Source organism: Ascaphus truei, chromosome 21, assembly GCF_040206685.1.
Source record: "Ascaphus truei isolate aAscTru1 chromosome 21, aAscTru1.hap1, whole genome shotgun sequence".
Classification (NCBI taxonomy): Eukaryota; Metazoa; Chordata; class Amphibia; order Anura; family Ascaphidae; genus Ascaphus; species Ascaphus truei.
In genome coordinates, this window is record NC_134503.1 from 207,934 (window position 1) to 227,882 (window position 19,949).

At 54.9% G+C, this 19,949-nt stretch overlaps 1 protein-coding gene across 7 annotated transcripts in view; it reads left to right on the forward strand.

Annotated features, from left to right (window-relative positions):
* The window catches only part of LOC142471873 (sodium-coupled neutral amino acid transporter 3-like), a 167,409-nt gene that overhangs the window by 124,701 nt on the left and 22,759 nt on the right, over positions 1-19,949 (forward strand). For all 7 annotated transcript variants that reach the window (XM_075578286.1, XM_075578288.1, XM_075578289.1 and 4 more), the window contains 4 exons: positions 536-609; positions 3,594-3,686; positions 6,834-6,915; positions 19,773-19,855. In XM_075578286.1, the coding sequence (XP_075434401.1) occupies positions 536-609; positions 3,594-3,686; positions 6,834-6,915; positions 19,773-19,855 (332 nt within the window). The remainder of the gene's footprint in view (positions 1-535; positions 610-3,593; positions 3,687-6,833; positions 6,916-19,772; positions 19,856-19,949) is intronic.

Sequence of the window (19,949 nt, forward strand, 5' to 3'; positions counted from 1 at the left end):
CCTCCTGTCACTGCAAACACACACACGCAGCCTGTCCCCTCCAGTCACTGCACACACACACACGCAGCCTGTCCCCTCCTGTCACTGCACACACACACACGCAGCCTGTCCCCTCCTGTCACTGCACACACACACACGCAGCCTGTCCCCTCCTGTCACTGCACACACACACACACACACACACGCAGCCTGTCCCCTCCTGTCACTGCACACACACACACGCAGCCTGTCCCCTCCTGTCACTGCACACACACACGCAGCCTGTCCCCTCCTGTCACTGCACACACACACACACACGCAGCCTGTCCCCTCCTGTCACTGCACACACACACACACGCAGCCTGTCCCCTCCTGTCACTGCACACACACACGCAGCCTGTCCTCTCTGCGTGTTGCTGTCAGTTTATGTAAGATTAGGGAAGGTATAAATGTGTATATATAAATATGGGCTTTGGGTTGTGCAGTTCGGGGCTGGACATTACTGGACGTTACTGGACGTTGCTGTCTCTGGACATGGCTTTGTTCTATTCTGCAGGTTTGTCCTCATCTCCATCGCTCTGCTCTCTACTTACTCCATCCACCTGCTTCTCAAGTGCTCGGGTGTCGTAGGTGAGTGTTAGACACGGGGAGGGGGACGGGAGTTGTAAAGGGCCCCTAATACCCTGTCCCACTCTCCTCCCCTGCTCACTCCATGCCCCCCCTAATACCCTGTCCCACTCTCCTCCCCTGCTCACTCCATGCCCCCCCTAATACCCTGTCCCACTCTCCTCCCCTGCTCACTCCATGCCCCCCTAATACCCTGTCCCACTCTCCTCCCCTGCTCACTCCATGCCCCCGCTAATACCCTGTCCCACTCTCCTCCCCTGCTCACTCCATGCCCCCCCTAATACCCTGTCCCACTCTCCTCCCCTGCTCACTCCATGCCCCCCCTAACACCCTGTCCCACTCTCCTCCCCTGCTCACTCCATGCCCCCCCTAACACCCTGTCCCACTCTCCTCCCCTGCTCACTCCATGCCCCCCCTAACACCCTGTCCCACTCTCCTCCCCTGCTCACTCCATGCCCCCCCTAATACCCTGTCCCACTCTCCTCCCCTGCTCACTCCATGCCCCCCTAACACCCTGTCCCACTCTCCTCCCCTGCTCACTCCATGCCCCCCTAATACCCTGTCCCACTCTCCTCCCCCCTCACTCCATGCCCCCCTAACACCCTGTCCCACTCTCCTCCCCTGCTCACTCCATGCCCCCCTAACACCCTGTCCCACTCTCCTCCCCTGCTCACTCCATGCCCCCCCTAACACCCTGTCCCACTCTCCTCCCCTGCTCACTCCATGCCCCCCCTAACACCGTCCCACTCTCCTCCCCTGCTCACTCCATGCCCCCCTAACACCGTCCCACTCTCCTCCCCTGCTCACTCCATGCCCCCCCTAACACCCTGTCCCACTCTCCTCCCCTGCTCAATCCATGCCCCCCTAACACCCTGTCCCACTCTCCTCCCCTGCTCACTCCATGCCCCCCTAACACCGTCCCACTCTCCTCCCCTGCTCACTCCATGCCCCCCCTAACACCCTGTCCCACTCTCCTCCCCTGCTCACTCCATGCCCCCCTAATACCCTGTCCCACACTCCTCCCCTGCTCACTCCATGTCCCCCTAACACCCTGTCCCACTCTCCTCCCCTGCTCACTCCATGCCCCCCCTAATACCCTGTCCCTCTCTCTTCCCCTGCTCACTCCATGCCCCCCCTAACACCCTGTCCCACTCTCCTCCCCTGCTCACTCCATGCCCCCCCCAACACCCTGTCCCACTCTCCTCCCCTGCTCACTCCATGCCCCCCCTAATACCCTGTCCCACTCTCCTCCCCTGCTCACTCCTTGCCCCCCCTAACACCCTGTTCCACTCTCCTCCCCCCTCACTCCATGCCCCCCTAACACCGTCTCACTCTCCTCCCCTGCTCACTCCATGCCCCCCCTAACACCCTGTCCCACTCTCCTCCCCTGCTCACTCCATGCCCCCCCTAACACCGTCCCACTCTCCTCCCCTGCTCACTCCATGCCCCCCTAACACCGTCCCACTCTCCTCCCCTGCTCACTCCATGCCCCCCCTAACACCCTGTCCCACTCTCCTCCCCTGCTAACTCCATGCCCCCCCTAACACCGTCCCACTCTCCTCCCCTGCTCACTCCATGCCCCCCCTAACACCCTGTTCCACTCTCCTCCCCCCTCACTCCATGCCCCCCTAACACCGTCTCACTCTCCTCCCCTGCTCACTCCATGCCCCCCCTAACACCCTGTCCCACTCTCCTCCCCTGCTCACTCCATGCCCCCCCTACCACCGTCCCACTCTCCTCCCCTGCTCACTCCATGCCCCCCTAACACCGTCCCACTCTCCTCCCCTGCTCACTCCATGCCCCCCCTAACACCCTGTCCCACTCTCCTCCCCTGCTAACTCCATGCCCCCCTAATACCCTGTTCCACTCTCCTCCCCCCTCACTCCATGCCCCCCTAACACCGTCCCACTCTCCTCCCCTGCTCACTCCATGCCCCCCCTAACACCCTGTCCCACTCTCCTCCCCTGCTCACTCCATGCCCCCCCTAACACCGTCCCACTCTCCTCCCCTGCTCACTCCATGCCCCCCTAACACCGTCCCACTCTCCTCCCCTGCTCACTCCATGCCCCCCTAAAACTGTCCCACTCTCCTCCCCTTCTCACTCCATGCCCCCCCTAAAACCCTGTCCCACTCTCCTCCCCTGCTCACTCTATGCCCCCCTAACACCCTGTCCCACTCTCCTCCCCTGCTCACTCCATGCCCCCCTAACACCATCCCACTCTCCTCCCCTGCTCACTCCTTGCCCCCCCTAATACCCTGTCCCACTCTCCTCCCCTGCTCATTCCATGCGCCCCTAACACCGTCCCACTCTCCTCCCCTGCTCACTCCATGCCCCCCCTAACACCCTGTCCCACTCTCTTCCCCTGCTCACTCCATGCCCCCCCTAACACCCTGTCCCACTCTCCTCCCCTGCTCACTCCATGCCCCCCCTAACACCCTGTCCCACTCTCCTCCCCTGCTCACTCCATGCCCCCCCTAACACCCTGTCCCACTCTCCTCCCCTGCTCACTCCATGCCCCCCCTAACACCCTGTCCCACTCTCCTCCCCTGCTCACTCCATGCCCCCCCTAACACCCTGTCCCACTCTCCTCCCCTGCTCACTCCATGCCCCCCCTAACACCCTGTCCCACTCTCCTCCCCTGCTCACTCCATGCCCCCCCTAACACCCTGTCCCACTCTCCTCCCCTGCTCACTCCATGCCCCCCCTAACACCCTGTCCCACTCTCCTCCCCTGCTCACTCCATGCCCCCCCTAACACCCTGTCCCACTCTCCTCCCCTGCTCACTCCCTGCCCCCCCTAACACCCTGTCCCACTCTCCTCCCCTGCTCACTCCATGCCCCCCCTAACACCCTGTCCCACTCTCCTCCCCTGCTCACTCCATGCCCCCCCTAACACCCTGTCCCACTCTCCTCCCCTGCTCACTCCATGCCCCCCTAACACCCTGTCCCCCCCTCACTCCTTGCCCCCCCCCTTCCTCTCCCCCTAGGTATCCGGGCCTATGAGCAGTTGGGGCAGAGAGCGTTTGGTCCCGTGGGAAAGATTCTCGTTGCTCTGATCATAACTATGCACAATGTGGGCGGTAAGTCCGCCAGTCACCTGCAGATCGTTGCACATCCCCCGCCAGTCACCTGCAGAGCATTATATATCTCCTGCAGAGCGTTGCACATCCCCCGCCAGTCACCTGCAGAGCATTACATATCTCCTGCAGAGCGTTGCACATCCCCCGCCAGTCACCTGCAGAGCATTACATATCTCCTGCAGATCGTTGCACATCCCCCGCCAGTCACCTGCAGAGCATTACATATCTCCTGCAGAGCGTTGCACATCCCCCGCCAGTCACCTGCAGAGCATTACATATCTCCTGCAGAGCGTTGCACATCCCCCGCCAGTCACCTGCAGAGCATTACATATCTCCTGCAGAGCGTTGCACATCCCCCGCCAGTCACCTGCAGAGCATTATATATCTCCTGCAGAGCGTTGCACATCCCCCGCCAGTCACCTGCAGAGCATTACATATCTCCTGCAGAGTGTTGCACATCCCCCGCCAGTCACCTGCAGAGCATTACATATCTCCTGCAGAGCGTTGCACATCCCCCGCCAGTCACCTGCAGAGCATTATATATCTCCTGCAGAGCGTTGCACATCCCCCGCCAGTCACCTGCAGAGCATTACATATCTCCTGCAGAGCGTTGCACATCCCCGCCAGTCACCTGCAGAGCATTACATATCTCCTGCAGAGCGTTGCACATCCCCCGCCAGTCACCTGCAGAGCATTACATATCTCCTGCAGAGCGTTGCACATCCCCCGCCAGTCACCTGCAGAGCATTACATATCTCCTGCAGAGCGTTGCACCAGTCACCTGCAGAGCAATGCATATCCCCTGCAGAGCATCACACTTCCTTTGCCAGGCACCTGCAGAGCGTTACTTATCCCCTGCAGAGCATCACACTTCCCCTGCCAGGCACCTGCAGAGCATTGAATATCCCCTGCAGAGCATCACACTTCCCCTGCCCTCTTTACGAGAACTGCGGAGCATCTTTACGAGACCTGCGGAGCATTGCGCAGCACTCTTTACGAGACCTGCGCAGCATTGCGCAGCCCTCTTTACGAGACCTGCGGAGCATTGCGCAGCACTCTTTACGAGACCTGCGGAGCATTGCGCAGCCCTCTTTACGAGACCTGCGGAGCACTGCGCAGCACTCTTTACGAGACCTGCGGAGCATTGCGCAGCCCTCTTTACAAGACCTGCGGAGCATTGCGCAGCCCTCTTTACGAGACCTGCGGAGCATTGCGCAGCCCTCTTTACGAGGCCTGCGGAGCATTGCGCAGCCCTCTTTACGAGACCTGCGGAGCATTGCGCAGCACTCTTTACGAGACCTGCGGAGCATTGCGCAGCCCTCTTTACGAGACCTGCGGAGCACTGCGCAGCACTCTTTACGAGACCTGCGGAGCATTGCGCAGCCCTCTTTACAAGACCTGCGGAGCATTGCGCAGCACTCTTTACGAGACCTGCGGAGCATTGCGCAGCCCTCTTTACGAGACCTGCGGAGCATTGCGCAGCCCTCTTAACGAGACCTGCGCAGCACTCTTTACGAGACCTGCGGAGCATTGCGCAGCACTCTTTACGAGACCTGCGGAGCATTGCGCAGCACTCTTTACGAGACCTGCGGAGCATTGCGCAGCACTCTTTACGAGACCTGCGGAGCATTGCGCAGCACTCTTTACGAGACCTGCAGAGCATTGCGCAGCACTCTTTACGAGACCTGCGGAGCATTGCGCAGCCCTCTTTACGAGACCTGCAGAGCATTGCGCAGCACTCTTTACGAGACCTGCGGAGCATTGCGCAGCACTCTTTACGAGACCTGCGGAGCATTGCGCAGCACTCTTTACGAGACCTGCGGAGCATTGCGCAGCACTCTTTACGAGACCTGCGGAGCATTGCGCAGCACTCTTTACGAGACCTGCGGAGCATTGCGCAGCACTCTTTACGAGACCTGCGGAGCATTGCGCAGCCCTCTTTACGAGACCTGCGGAGCATTGCGCAGCACTCTTTACGAGACCTGCGGAGCATTGCGCAGCCCTCTTTACGAGACCTGCGGAGCACTGCGCAGCCCTCTTTACGAGACCTGCGGAGCATCTTTACGAGACCTGCGCAGCATTGCGCCGCCCTCTTTACGAGACCTGCGGAGCATTGCGCAGCCCTCTTTACGAGACCTGCGGAGCATTGCGCAGCCCTCTTTACGAGACCTGCGGAGCATTGCGCAGCCCTCTTTACGAGACCTGCGGAGCATTGCGCAGCCCTCTTTACGAGACCTGCGGAGCATTGCGCAGCCCTCTTTACGAGACCTGCGGAGCATTGCGCAGCCCTCTTTACGAGACCTGCGGAGCATTGCGCAGCACTCTTTACGAGACCTGCGGAGCATTGCGCAGCACTCTTTACGAGACCTGCGGAGCATTGCGCAGCCCTCTTTACGAGACCTGCGGAGCATTGCGCAGCCCTCTTTACGAGACCTGCGGAGCATTGCGCAGCCCTCTTTACGAGACCTGCGGAGCATTGCGCAGCCCTCTTTACGAGACCTGCGGAGCATTGCGCAGCCCTCTTTACGAGACCTGCGGAGCATTGCGCAGCCCTCTTTACGAGACCTGCGGAGCATTGCGCAGCACTCTTTACGAGACCTGCGGAGCATTGCGCAGCACTCTTTACGAGACCTGCGGAGCATTGCGCAGCCCTCTTTACGAGACCTGCGGAGCATTGCGCAGCCCTCTTTACGAGACCTGCGGAGCATTGCGCAGCACTCTTTACGAGACCTGCGGAGCATTGCGCAGCCCTCTTTACGAGACCTGCGGAGCATTGCGCAGCACTCTTTACGAGACCTGCGGAGCATTGCGCAGCCCTCTTTACGAGACCTGCGCAGCATTGCGCCGCACTCTTTACGAGACCTGCGGAGCATTGCGCAGCCCTCTTTACGAGACCTGCGCAGCATTGCGCAGCACTCTTTACGAGACCTGCGCAGCATTGCGCCGCACTCTTTACGAGACCTGCGGAGCATTGCGCAGCCCTCTTTACGAGACCTGCGGAGCATTGCGCAGCCCTCTTTACGAGACCTGCGCAGCATTGCGCCGCACTCTTTACGAGACCTGCGGAGCATTGCACAGCCCTCTTTACGAGACCTGCGCAGCATTGCGCCGCACTTCCTCCGCACTCACCGGGATTTTTCTTCTCAGCCATGTCCAGTTATTTATACATCGTCAAATATGAGCTTCCCGTCGTTATCCAAACGTTCCTGGGCCTGACCAGCAACCCCGGGTAAGACATGAGGGAGTCACTGTGTGACTGTCACTGTGTGTCTGACCGTGTCACTGTGTGTCTGTGTCACTGTGTGACTGTCACTGTGTGTCTGTGTCACTGTGTGACTGTCACTGTGTGTCTGACCGTGTCACTGCGTGTGTGTGACCATGTCACTGTGTGTCTGTGTCACTGTGTGACTGTCACTGTGTGTCTGTGTCACTGTGTGACTGTCACTGTGTGTCTGTGTCACTGTGTGTCTGTGTCACTGTGTGACTGTCACTGTGTGTCTGTGTCACTGTGTGTCTGTGTCACTGTGTGTCTGTGTCACTGTGTGACTGTCACTGTGTGTCTGACCGTGTCACTGCGTGTGTGTGACCATGTCACTGTGTGTCTGTGTCACTGTGTGACTGTCACTGTGTGTCTGATCGTGTCACTGCGTGTGTGTGACCATGTCACTGTGTGTCTGTGTCACTGTGTGACTGTCACTGTGTGTCTGACCGTGTCACTGCGTGTGTGTGACCATGTCACTGTGTGTCTGTGTCACTGTGTGACTGTCACTGTGTGTCTGATCGTGTCACTGCGTGTGTGTGACCATGTCACTGTGTGTCTGTGTCACTGTGTGACTGTCACTGTGTGTCTGATCGTGTCACTGCGTGTGTGTGTCACTGTGTGACTGTCACTGTGTGTCTGTGTCACTGTGTGTCTGATCGTGTCACTGCGTGTGTGTGTCACTGTGTGACTGTCACTGTGTGTCTGTGTCACTGTGTGACTGTCACTGTGTGTCTGATCGTGTCACTGCGTGTGTGTGACCATGTCACTGTGTGTCTGTGTCACTGTGTGACTGTCACTGTGTGTCTGTGTCACTGTGTGACTGTCACTGTGTGTCTGATCGTGTCACTGCGTGTGTGTGACCATGTCACTGTGTGTCTGTGTCACTGTGTGACTGTCACTGTGTGTCTGTGTCACTGTGTGACTGTCACTGTGTGTCTGACCGTGTCACTGCGTGTGTGTGACCATGTCACTGTGTGTGTGTGACCATGTCACTGTGTGTCTGTGTCACTGTGTGACTGTCACTGTGTGTCTGATCGTGTCAATGCGTGTGTGACCATGTCACTGTGTGTGTCTGTGTCACTGCGTGTGTATGTGTCACTGCGTGTGTGTTACCATGTCACTGTGTGTCTGTGTCACTGTGTGACTGTCACTGCGTGTCTGACTGTCGCTGCGTGTGTATGTGTCACTGTGTGTGTGTGACCGTGTCACTGTGTGTCTGTGTCACTGTGTGACTGTCACTGCGTGTCTGACTGTCACTGCGTGTGTATGTGTCACTGCGTGTGTGTGACCGTGTCACTGTGTGTCTGGCCGTGTCACTGCGTGTGTATGTGTCACTGCGTGTGTGTGACCATGTCACTGTGTGTGTCTGTGTCACTGTTTGACTGTCACTGTGTGTCTGATCGTGTCACTGCGTGTGTGTGTCACTGTGTGACTGTCACTGTGTGTCTGTGTCACTGTGTGACTGTCACTGTGTGTCTGATCGTGTCACTGCGTGTGTGTGACCATGTCACTGTGTGTCTGTGTCACTGTGTGACTGTCACTGTGTGTCTGATCGTGTCACTGCGTGTGTGTGTCACTGTGTGACTGTCACTGTGTGTCTGTGTCACTGTGTGTCTGATCGTGTCACTGCGTGTGTGTGTCACTGTGTGACTGTCACTGTGTGTCTGTTTCACTGTGTGACTGTCACTGTGTGTCTGATCGTGTCACTGCGTGTGTGTGACCATGTGACTGTCACTGTGTGTCTGTGTCACTGTGTGACTGTCACTGTGTGTCTGACCGTGTCACTGCGTGTGTGTGACCATGTCACTGCGTGTGTGTGACCATGTCACTGTGTGTGTGTGACCATGTCACTGTGTGTCTGTGTCACTGTGTGACTGTCACTGTGTGTCTGATCGTGTCAATGCGTGTGTGTGACCATGTCACTGTGTGTGTCTGTGTCACTGCGTGTGTATGTGTCACTGCGTGTGTGTTACCATGTCACTGTGTGTCTGTGTCACTGTGTGACTGTCACTGCGTATCTGACTGTCACTGCGTGTGTATGTGTCACTGTGTGTGTGTGACCGTGTCACTGTGTGTCTGTGTCACTGTGTGACTGTCACTGCGTGTCTGACTGTCACTGCGTGTGTATGTGTCACTGCGTGTGTGTGACCGTGTCACTGTGTGTCTGGCCGTGTCACTGCGTGTGTATGTGTCACTGCGTGTGTGTGACCATGTCACTGTGTGTGTCTGTGTCACTGTTTGACTGTCACTGCGTGTCTGACCGTGTCACTGTGTGTCTGACTGTCACTGCGTGTGTACTGTATGTGTCACTGTGTGTGTGTGACAGTGTCACTGTGTGTCTGGCCGTGTCACTGCGTGTGTCAATGCCTGTCTGACTGTGTCACTGTCTGACTGTGTCACTGCATGTGTATGTGTCACTGCGTGTGTGTCTGTGTCACTGTCTGACCGTGTCACTGCGTGTGTGTGTCTTGTGTCACTGCGTGTCTAACCATGTCACTGCGTGTGTCCGTGTCACTGCGTGTGTGTGTCTTGTGTCACTGCGTGTCTAACCATGTCACTGCGTGTGTCCGTGTTACTGCGTGTCTGACCATGTCACTGTGTGACTGTCACTGCGTGTGTGTCATTGCGTTTCTGACCATGTCATTGTGTGACTCACTGCGTGTGTGTCCGTGTCACTGCGTGTGTGACTGTGTCACTGCATGTGTCTGTGTCATTGTGTGTGACCGTGTCACTGCATGTGTCCGTGTCACTGCGTATCAGAGCGTGTCACTGTGTATGTCCGTGTCACTGCGTGTGTGACCGTGTCAGAGCGTGTCACTGTGTATGTCCGTCACTGCGTGTGTCCGTGCCACTGCGTTTGTCCGTGTCAGAGCGTGTGTGACTGTGTCAGAGCGTGTCAGAATGTGTCACTGCGTGTCAGAACGTGTCACTGCGTGTCACTGCGTGTCAGAACGTGTCACTGCGTGTGTCCGTGTCACTGCGCGTGTCCGTGTCACTGCGCGTGTCCGTGTCACTGCGTGTGTCCGTGTCACTGCGCGTGTCTGAGCATGTCACTGCGCGTGTCTGAGCATGTCACTGCGTGTGTCTGAGCATGTCACTGCGTGTGTCTGAGCATGTCATTGCGTGTCAGAGCGTGTCACTGTGTATGTCCGGGTCAGAGCGTGTCACTGCGTGTCAGAGCGTGTCACTGCGTGTCAGAGCATGTCACTGCATGTCAGAGCGTGTCACTGTGTATGTCCGTGTCACTGTGTATGTCCGGGTCAGAGCGTGTCACTGCGTGTCAGAGCGTGTCACTGCGTGTCAGAGCGTGTCACTGTGTATATCCGTGTCAGAGCGTGTCACTGCGTGTCAGAGCATGTCACTGTGTATATCCGTGTCAGAGCGTGTCACTGTGTATGTCCGTGTCAGAGCGTGTCACTGTGTATGTCCGTGTCAGAGCGTGTCACTGTGTATGTCCGTGTCACTGCGTGTCAGAGCGTGTCACTGTGTATGTCCATGTCAGAGCGTGTCACTGCATGTCAGAGCGTGTCACTGCATGTCAGAGCGTGTCACTGCATGTCAGAGCGTGTCACTGTGTATGTCCGTGTCACTGCGTGTCAGAGCGTGTCACTGTGTGCCCGTGCATGTCACTGTGTGTCCGTGCATGTCACTGCGTGTCCGAGCATGTCACGGCGTGTCAGAGCGTGTCACTGTGTGTGTCCGTGTCACTGCGTGTCAGAGCGTGTCACTGCGTGTGTGTCCGTGTCACTGCGTGTGTGACTGTGTCACTGCATGTGTCTGTGTCATTGTGTGTGACCGTGTCAGTGCATGTGTCCGTGTCACTGCGTGTCAGAGCGTGTCACTGTGTATGTCCGTGTCACTGCGTGTGTGACCGTGTCAGAGCGTGTCACTGTGTATGTCCGTCACTGCGTGTGTCCGTGCCACTGCGTTTGTCCGTGTCAGAGCGTGTGTGACTGTGTCAGAGCGTGTCAGAATGTGTCACTGCGTGTCAGAATGTGTCACTGCGTGTCAGAACGTGTCACTGCGTGTCAGAACGTGTCACTGCGTGTGTCCGTGTCACTGCGCGTGTCCGTGTCACTGCGCGTGTCCGTGTCACTGCGTGTGTCCGTGTCACTGCGCGTGTCTGAGCATGTCACTGCGCGTGTCTGAGCATGTCACTGCGTGTGTCTGAGCATGTCACTGCGTGTGTCTGAGCATGTCACTGCGTGTGTCTGAGCATGTCACTGCGTGTCAGAGCGTCACTGTGTATGTCCGGGTCAGAGCGTGTCACTGCGTGTCAGAGCGTGTCACTGCGTGTCAGAGCGTGTCACTGCGTGTCAGAGCGTGTCACTGCGTGTCAGAGCGTGTCACTGTGTATGTCCGTGTCACTGTGTATGTCCGGGTCAGAGCGTGTCACTGCGTGTCAGAGCGTGTCACTGCGTGTCAGAGCGTGTCACTGCGTGTCAGAGCGTGTCAGAGCGTGTCACTGTGTATATCCGTGTCAGAGCGTGTCACTGCGTGTCAGAGCATGTCACTGTGTATATCCGTGTCAGAGCGTGTCACTGTGTATGTCCGTGTCAGAGCGTGTCACTGTGTATGTCCGTGTCAGAGCGTGTCACTGTGTATGTCCGTGTCACTGCGTGTCAGAGCGTGTCACTGTGTATGTCCATGTCAGAGCGTGTCACTGCATGTCAGAGCGTGTCACTGCATGTCAGAGCGTGTCACTGCATGTCAGAGCGTGTCACTGTGTATGTCCGTGTCACTGCGTGTCAGAGCGTGTCACTGTGTGTCCGTGCATGTCACTGTGTGTCCGTGCATGTCACTGCGTGTCCGAGCATGTCACGGCGTGTCAGAGTGTGTCACTGTGTGTGTCCGTGTCACTGCGTGTCAGAGCGTGTCACTGTGTATGTCCGTGTCACTGCGTGTCAGAGCGTGTCACTGTGTGCCCGTGCATGTCACTGTGCGTCCGTGCATGTCACTGCGTGTCTGAGCATGTCACGGCGTGTCAGAGCGTGTCACTGTGTATATCCGTGTCAGAGCGTGTCACTGCGTGTCAGAGCATGTCACTGTGTATATCCGTGTCAGAGCGTGTCACTGTGTATGTCCGTGTCAGAGCGTGTCACTGTGTATGTCCGTGTCAGAGCGTGTCACTGTGTATGTCCGTGTCACTGCGTGTCAGAGCGTGTCACTGTGTATGTCCATGTCAGAGCGTGTCACTGCATGTCAGAGCATGTCACTGCATGTCAGAGCGTGTCACTGCATGTCAGAGCGTGTCACTGTGTATGTCTGTGTCACTGCGTGTCAGAGCGTGTCACTGTGTGCCCGTGCATGTCACTGTGTGTCCGTGCATGTCACTGCGTGTCCGAGCATGTCACGGCGTGTCAGAGCGTGTCACTGTGTATGTCCGTGTCAGAGCGTGTCACTGCGTGTCAGAGCGAGTCACTGCGTGTCAGAGCGTGTCACTGTGTATATCCGTGTCAGAGCGTGTCACTGTGTATGTCAGTGTCAGAGCGTGTCACTGTGTATGTCAGTGTCAGAGCGTGTCACTGTGTATATCCGTGTCAGAGCGTGTCACTGCGTCTCAGAGCATGTCACTGTGTATGTCCATGTCAGAGCGTGTCACTGCATGTCAGAGCGTGTCACTGTGTATGTCCGTGTCACTGCGTGTCAGAGTGTGTCACTGTGTGCCCGTGCATGTCACTGTGTATGTCCATGTCAGAGCGAGTCACTGCGTGTCAGAGCGTGTCACTGTGTATGTCCGTGTCACTGCGTGTCAGAGCGTGTCACTGTGTATGTCTGTGTCAGAGCGTGTCACTGCGTGTCAGCGTGTCACTGTGTATGTCCGTGTCACTGCGTGTATGAGCGCGTCACTGCGTGTCAGAGCGCGTCACTGTGTATGTCCGTGTCAGAGCGTGTCACTGTGTATGTCCGTGTCAGAGCGTGTCACTGTGTATGTCCGTGTCAGAGCGTGTCACTGTGTATGTCTGTGTCAGAGCGTGTCACTGCGTGTCAGCGTGTCACTGTGTATGTCCGTGTCACTGCGTGTCAGAGCGCGTCACTGCGTGTCAGAGCGCGTCACTGTGTATGTCCGTGTCAGAGCGTGTCACTGTGTATGTCCGTGTCAGAGCGTGTCACTGTGTATGTCCGTGTCTGAACGTGTCTGAACGTGTCAGAGCGTGTCACTGTGTATGTCCGTCACTGCGTGTGTCCGTGCCATTGCGTTTGTCCATGTCACTGCGTGTGTGACTGTGTCAGAGCGTGTCAGAACGTGTCAGAGCGTGTCACTGCGTGTCAGAGCGTGTCACTGCGTATCAGAACGTGTCACTGCGTATCAGAACGTGTCACTGCGTGTCAGAACGTGTCACTGCATGTCAGAACGTGTCACTGCGTGTCCGTGTCACTGCACGTGTCCGTGTCACTGCGCGTGTCCGAGTCACTGCGCGTGTCCGTGTCACTGCGCGTGTCCGTGTCACTGCGCGTGTCTGAGCATGTCACTGTGTATATCCGTGTCAGAGCGTGTCACTGCGTGTCAGAGCGTGTCAGAGCATGTCACTGTGTATATCCGTGTCAGAGCGTGTCACTGTGTATGTCCGTGTCACTGCGTCTCAGAGCATGTCACTGTGTATGTCCGTGTCACTGCGTGTCAGAGCGTGTCACTGTGCGTCCGTGCATGTCACTGTGTGTCCGTGCATGTCACTGCGTGTCTGAGCATGTCACTGCGTGTCAGAGCGTGTCACTGTGTATGTTCGTGTCAGAGCGAGTCACTGCGTGTCAGAGCGTGTCACTGTGTATATCCGTGTCAGAGCGTGTCACTGTATGTCCGTGTCACTGCGTGTCAGAGCGTGTCACTGTGTATGTCAGTGTCAGAGTGTGTCACTGTGTATGTCAGTGTCCGAGCGTGTCACTGTGTATGTCCGTGTCACTGCGTGTCAGAGCGCGTCACTGTGTATGTCCGTGTCAGAGCGCGTCACTGTGTATGTCCGTGTCAGAGCGTGTCACTGTGTATGTCCGTGTCAGAGCGTGTCACTGTGCATGTCCGTGTGTTGCAGGGTACATGCAACTACACACGTGGGTTTCTTGACAAGGCTTATTTATTTAGCCTTAAAAGATATACAGCACACAAAACAAAAATAGCTTTTCATCAGCAACAAACGAAAATGGCTTTTTCTTCAGCAACAAACGAAAATGGCTTTTTCTTCAGCAAACCAAACAAAACAGTTTCTCTTTAGCAGACAGTTTATATATAAGGTAGCTACCCTTTTTCTATGCAGGGGACAGACAGTTCACAATTCAACTACTTTGCTACTCAGACCTTGTTTAAGTAATCTTTAGCAGCTTACTCCCCTCTCCTCAACAGCCAGGCTCCATGTGTCTACAGCCTGGGTTTTAACACACCTTGATTAGGCAGCTGGGATCCAGCTAATTGTCCTGAGGTTCCCAGCTGAAGTTAACCTAGTCAGTGCTGCACTGCAGACTAGACATAGGTTTTCCAGGCATATAACTGGTGGCTTTTATTTACCCTGTCACATTCCTCCCCTGTTAGTGTGTGGCTGGGGCTACGCATGGCTGAAGCCCGACCATCCACCCCTTCTCTAGAAAAGAAGTCAGCATTTGCGTTCTCTTTTCCCGGCCTATGCTGAATCTCAAATGAGAAGGGTTGGAGGGCTATATACCACCTAGTCAATCTAGCATTGGAATCCTTCATGCTACTTAACCACTTCAGTGGAGCATGATCCGTCACCAAAGTAAAATGGACTCCTGCCAGGTAATGCCTCAAAGCCTCGATTGCCCACTTTACTGCGAGGCACTCTTTCTCAATCACTGAGTAGTTTTTTTCCTTTGGGAACAATTTCCTACTCAGGATAAGGATAGGATGTTCAACTCCCTCAAACTGTTGTGACAACACTGCCCCTAGCCCTATCTCTGATGCATCTGTTTGCACTACAAAAGGGCTGTTGAAGTCTGGGCTTCTAAGGATGGGACCCTCTGATAGACACCTTTTTATGTCCTCAAAGGCTCTCTGACAATCCCTTGACCACACCACTTGTGTAGGGGCACACTTTTTTGTGAGGTCCGTTAAAGGGGCTGCCACTTCCGAATAGTTGGGGATGAACCGCCGGTAGTACCCTGCTAAACCCAGCAGAGAGCGTACCTGCGTTTTTGTTTAGGGGGTCGGAACTTCTTTCAGGGCAGCTACCTTGTCGGCTAGTGGCCTTACTTTTCCACCTCCCACAGCATACCCTAAGTATTTGGTTTCCGCCTTACCCAAGGCACATTTCATCGGGTTTAGGGACCATAACTAGTGGACTACACAACTCACTGCATGATTCCTCAATCACTCCTAAGTGTAACATTTCTTGTACCTCCTTCTCTACCAGAGCCCTACGACTTTCAGGCAACCTATAAGGACGGGAACGTACTTTTACCCCAGGTGCTGTCTCGATTGCATGGGAAATTAAATTAGTTTGTCCTGGTAAGTCAGAAAAAACATCCTGGAATTGTGTAATTATTGCTAACAAGTCCCCTTTTTGTTCAGAGGACAACTGTCTACCCATTGGGATTTTATCGTCACTCACGATGTTCTCCCGTGGAGGCTGAGGACCCAAGTCCGTTTCCTCCTCCACCGGGTGGATGAATAGAGACCGCTGCATCTTCCAGGGTTTCAGCAAGTTCACATGGTAAATTTGTTTACCCTACCTGGACCCTGGTTGAGCGATCTCGTAATCCACATCACCCGTACGGCGGAATACTTCGAATGGGCCCTGCCATTTGGCCAGGAGTTTACTCTCGCAACTGGGTAACAACAACATCACCTGGTCTCCTGGGTGAAACACTCTCATGCGAGCATTCTGATTGTAATGTCTCTCCTGACTGTCCTGGGCTGATCTAAGATTCTCCCAGGCAAAATGGCCGACCACATCTAGGCGCTTCCTAAGGTCTAGTACATATTGCAGGGTATTCTTAGAAGGGGACTGCTGTTCCTCCCAGGGCTCCTTTAGGAGGTCTAGGATACCCTGGGTTGGCGGCCATAGAGCAATTCAAATTGAGAGAATCCCGTGGAGGCCTGGGGAACTTCCCGCACTGCAAACAGCAGAAAAGGGAGAAGTTCATCCCAGGCTCTCTTCTCTGAATCTACAAATTTCCTCCGCATCCCTTTTAGAGTTCGGTTAAATCTTTCCACCAATCAGTCTGTGGATGGTAGACCGATGTCCGAACAGACTTGACCTCTAGTAATTTTAAGACATCCTGCATCAGTTTAGCCATGAAATTTGTACCTTGGTCTGTCAACATAACCTGGGGAAGTCCAACCCGTGAGAACAGTTCCAACAACTTGTTGGCTACTTGCTTCGCCGTTGCTGTTCTCAGGGGGAACGCCTCAGGATATCTTGTCGCATAATCAACTATTACAAGGATAAACCTGTGTCCTTTCGCACAAGGTTCTAGAGGTCCTACGACGTCTACCCCAATCCTCTCAAAGGGAACTGACACCAAGGGTAGAGGAACCAAAGGGGCTGTTTTTTGTCCTTTTGGACTAGTTAGCTGACACTCCGGACATGCTGCACATAGCTTAGCAATATCACTATGCATCCCTGGCCAATAGAATCGGGATGAAATACGGTCCAATGTTTTATCCCTGCCCAGGTGACCACCCCAAGGGACAGTATGGGCTAGAGAGAACACAGATTTAACAAACGCCTTGGGAACCAATATCTGTCTGGTGACCTCCCCTGTTTGTGTCTGCCTATTCACCCTATATAGGATATCCTTTGATAGCTCAAAATGGGGGAATACTATCACCCCCTGTGCATCTAAAATCTGTTCATCAATTTTCACCACCTTGTCATACTGTCTAGCAAGGACTGGGTCTTCCCTTTGCTTCTGGCGAAAGTCAGGGAGGTACAGGTCTGGTAAATCTCCAGGGCCCATATCCCCCTCCCTTTGGCCATCCCCAGCCATCACTTGTGACCTCTGACTACTAGAATGGTCACCTTGAGACCCAGATTTCTGCAACCAGTCCTGTTTGTCCAAGCGTCTTTGCTTCCGAGTCTTTTGAACCCGGTGTCTACTGGGAAAAAGGTCTGCCGAGAAGGGGAACAGTTTGCCAGGGTTCTCCTGAGCCCTAGAAGGAGGCTCCTCGTGAAAGACTGGGGCCATTTGGTCCGAAAAGAAAGGCCAGTCCTGACCGAGCACAACGGGGGCAGGGAGCCAAGGAGCGACTCCTACTTCGAGGTAGGCCTCCTGACCTTTTACCTGTAGCCGGATTTTGGCCTTCGGATAGCGTTTTACATCGCCGTGTATACATTCTATGCTCCATGGGGAGTCAAAAGAACACACGTTGGGCGATAACAGTTCCTGGAGGACCAGAGTTTTCCCAGAACCCGAATCTACAAGGGCCTGGACGTTTTTTCCCTCAATCAGGGCTGGAAGTAGCCAGGGCTTGTAATTTTCCCCAGTAAAAGCCGAGGCGACGGTCCTGCTGAATGAACACTCCATCTGTGGACAGTCCACGTGCCGGTGGCCTTGTTCTCCGCAGGCGGAACATGGAGAGGGTTCCCTCGCAGGAGGGGGCTGTGGATAGCGCTCCGCTGGACCGGATACTGGAGACCAGGCATCTGGTGGGTCCTGTGGGCGACGTCCTTGGAAGTTCCTCCCATTTCGCGACGAGCCGACATCTGGAAGGAGATGAGGGTATCTGCAGGGACCAGCATTTGGACTCCGTCCTTGCTGGAACGACTGCTCCTTCCGTTGGACTTGGCGGTTCCGTGACGGGCCGTAGGTTCCCCATTGATCTGACCTCCCTCTTTGGGCGTCCGCAAGTGCCGGTGTAGTCGGGTCCAGGACACTCGCCTGCTGCTCAGCCCCAAGGAAGTTCTCCACGAGTCGGACCGCCAAAGCTAGGGTTTCAGCAGCGTGGCGTTTTACCCACGAGCGTGCGGAAGGGGGTATTATTTGTAGAAATTGTTCCAAAACCACCTGCTCCAGAATTGCCTCCTTAGTGCACTCCTCGGGTTGTATCCAGCGCGTACACAAGTCCAATAACCGCTGAGCGAGGACCCGGGGTCTCATCTTAGCGGTGTACTTCATGTTCCGGAACTGCTGCCGGTAGGTCTCTGGGGTCAGACCTAAGCGATCCAGTATGGCGGCTTTTACTTGTCGGTAGTCCATTGCCTGATCTGCTGGGAGACCCTGATATGAGGCCTGGTCTTCTCCTATGAGGAGCGGGGCCAAAGCAGTTGCCCAGCGATCTGCAGCCCAGCCCTGAGCTTCGGCGACTCTTTCAAATGTTAGTAAAAAAGCCTCTGGATCCTCGTTCGGAGCCATTTTCCTCAGGAGTATCGGGGGTCTGCTTGCCAGTTCTGCACTGGCAGACCCTTGGAATTGGGTCAGCAGTTTGGCAATCCGCTCATCCTGTGCTGCTTGTAGTCTTTCATCTCTCTCCGCTTGCAGCCGGGCCTGCTCCTGCATTAACTGTCCCTGCTGTCGTCTGCTCGCACAGAAACTCTTTCAAAATTTCTTCCATTCTTGTGTGTGTGTGTGGCCCTTTAACTGCAGGAGCCTTTTGAAAAAAAAATCCTTCCCAATTCTTGACACCATACAGTTGTTGCAGGGTACATGCAACTACACACGCGGGTTTCTTGACAAGGCTTATTTATTTAGCCTTAAAAGATATACACTGGCGACACACTTTATTCGAGCTCGGCTAGTCCCACGAATTCGGGTATACCCGGGTGTATTGAGGTTTGTGACTGTTTTCTGCCCGAGTGCATTGAGTTATTTTCCGGCAGGGATTGAAGCATTTTATTCCCGCTGGCTGCAATACTGCACAGTATATATATATATATACTGCATTACAATTCATGAATTTATGCCATCTGGTAGACACGCGAAGCATTGCAGCCTATTAAATCCTAATCATTATTATTTAACAGATCAGCCGCCCATCAGCCAGGCATGAACCCAGGCTGGGAAGGCAAATGCAACGGGGCTTGTGAGAGGTGAGGAGCGGCGCATTCCAGGTATCTGCCAGGTACATACCGGGTATTTGCTCGAATAAAGTGTGTCGGTGCAGTACAGCACACAAAACAAAAATAGCTTTTCATCAGCAACAAACGAAAATGGCTTTTTCTTCAGCAACAAACGAAAATGGCTTTTTCTTCAGCAAACCAAACAAAACAGTTTCTCTTTAGCAGACAGTTTATATATAAGGTAGCTACCCTTTTTCTATTCAGGGGACAGACAGTTCACAATTCAACTACTTTGCTACTCAGACCTTGTTTAAGTAATTTTTAGCAGCTTACTCCTCTCTCCTCAACAGCCAGGCTCCATGTGTCTACAGCCTGGGTTTTAACACACCTTGATTAGGCAGCTGGGATCCAGCTAATTGTCCTGAGGTTCCCAGCTGAAGTTAACCTAGTCAGTGCTGCACTGCAGACTAGACATAGGTTTTCCTGGCATATAACTGGTGGCTTTTATTTACCCTGTCACACCGTGTCTGAGCGTGTCAGAGCGTGTCACTGTGTATGTCCATGTCAGAGCGTGTCACTGTATGAGCGTGTCACCGCGTGTCAGAGCGTGTCACTGTGTGTGTCCGTGTCAGAGCGTGTCACTGTGTATGTCCGTGTCACTGTGTATGTCCGTGTCACTGCATGTCTGAGCGTGTCACTGTGTGTCAGAGCATGTCACTGCGTGTCAGAGCGTGTCACTGTGTATGTCCGTGTCACTGCGTCTGAGCGTGTCACTGCGTGTCAGAGCGTGTCACTGCGTGTCTGAGCGTGTCACTGCGTGTCTGAGCGTGTCACTGCGTGTCACTGCGTGTCTGAGCTGTAGTATCTTGTCCCCTGCAGGGACTGGTATCTGAATGGAAATATTCTGATTGTTATAGTCAGTCTCATCGTCATCTTCCCCCTGGCTCTCATGAAGCACCTAGGTAAGTGCTGTGTGTTATAGGGAGGTCGGGGGTCAGACTGCGCTGTGTGTTATAGGGAGGCGGGTCAGACTGCGCTGTGTGTTATAGGGAGGCA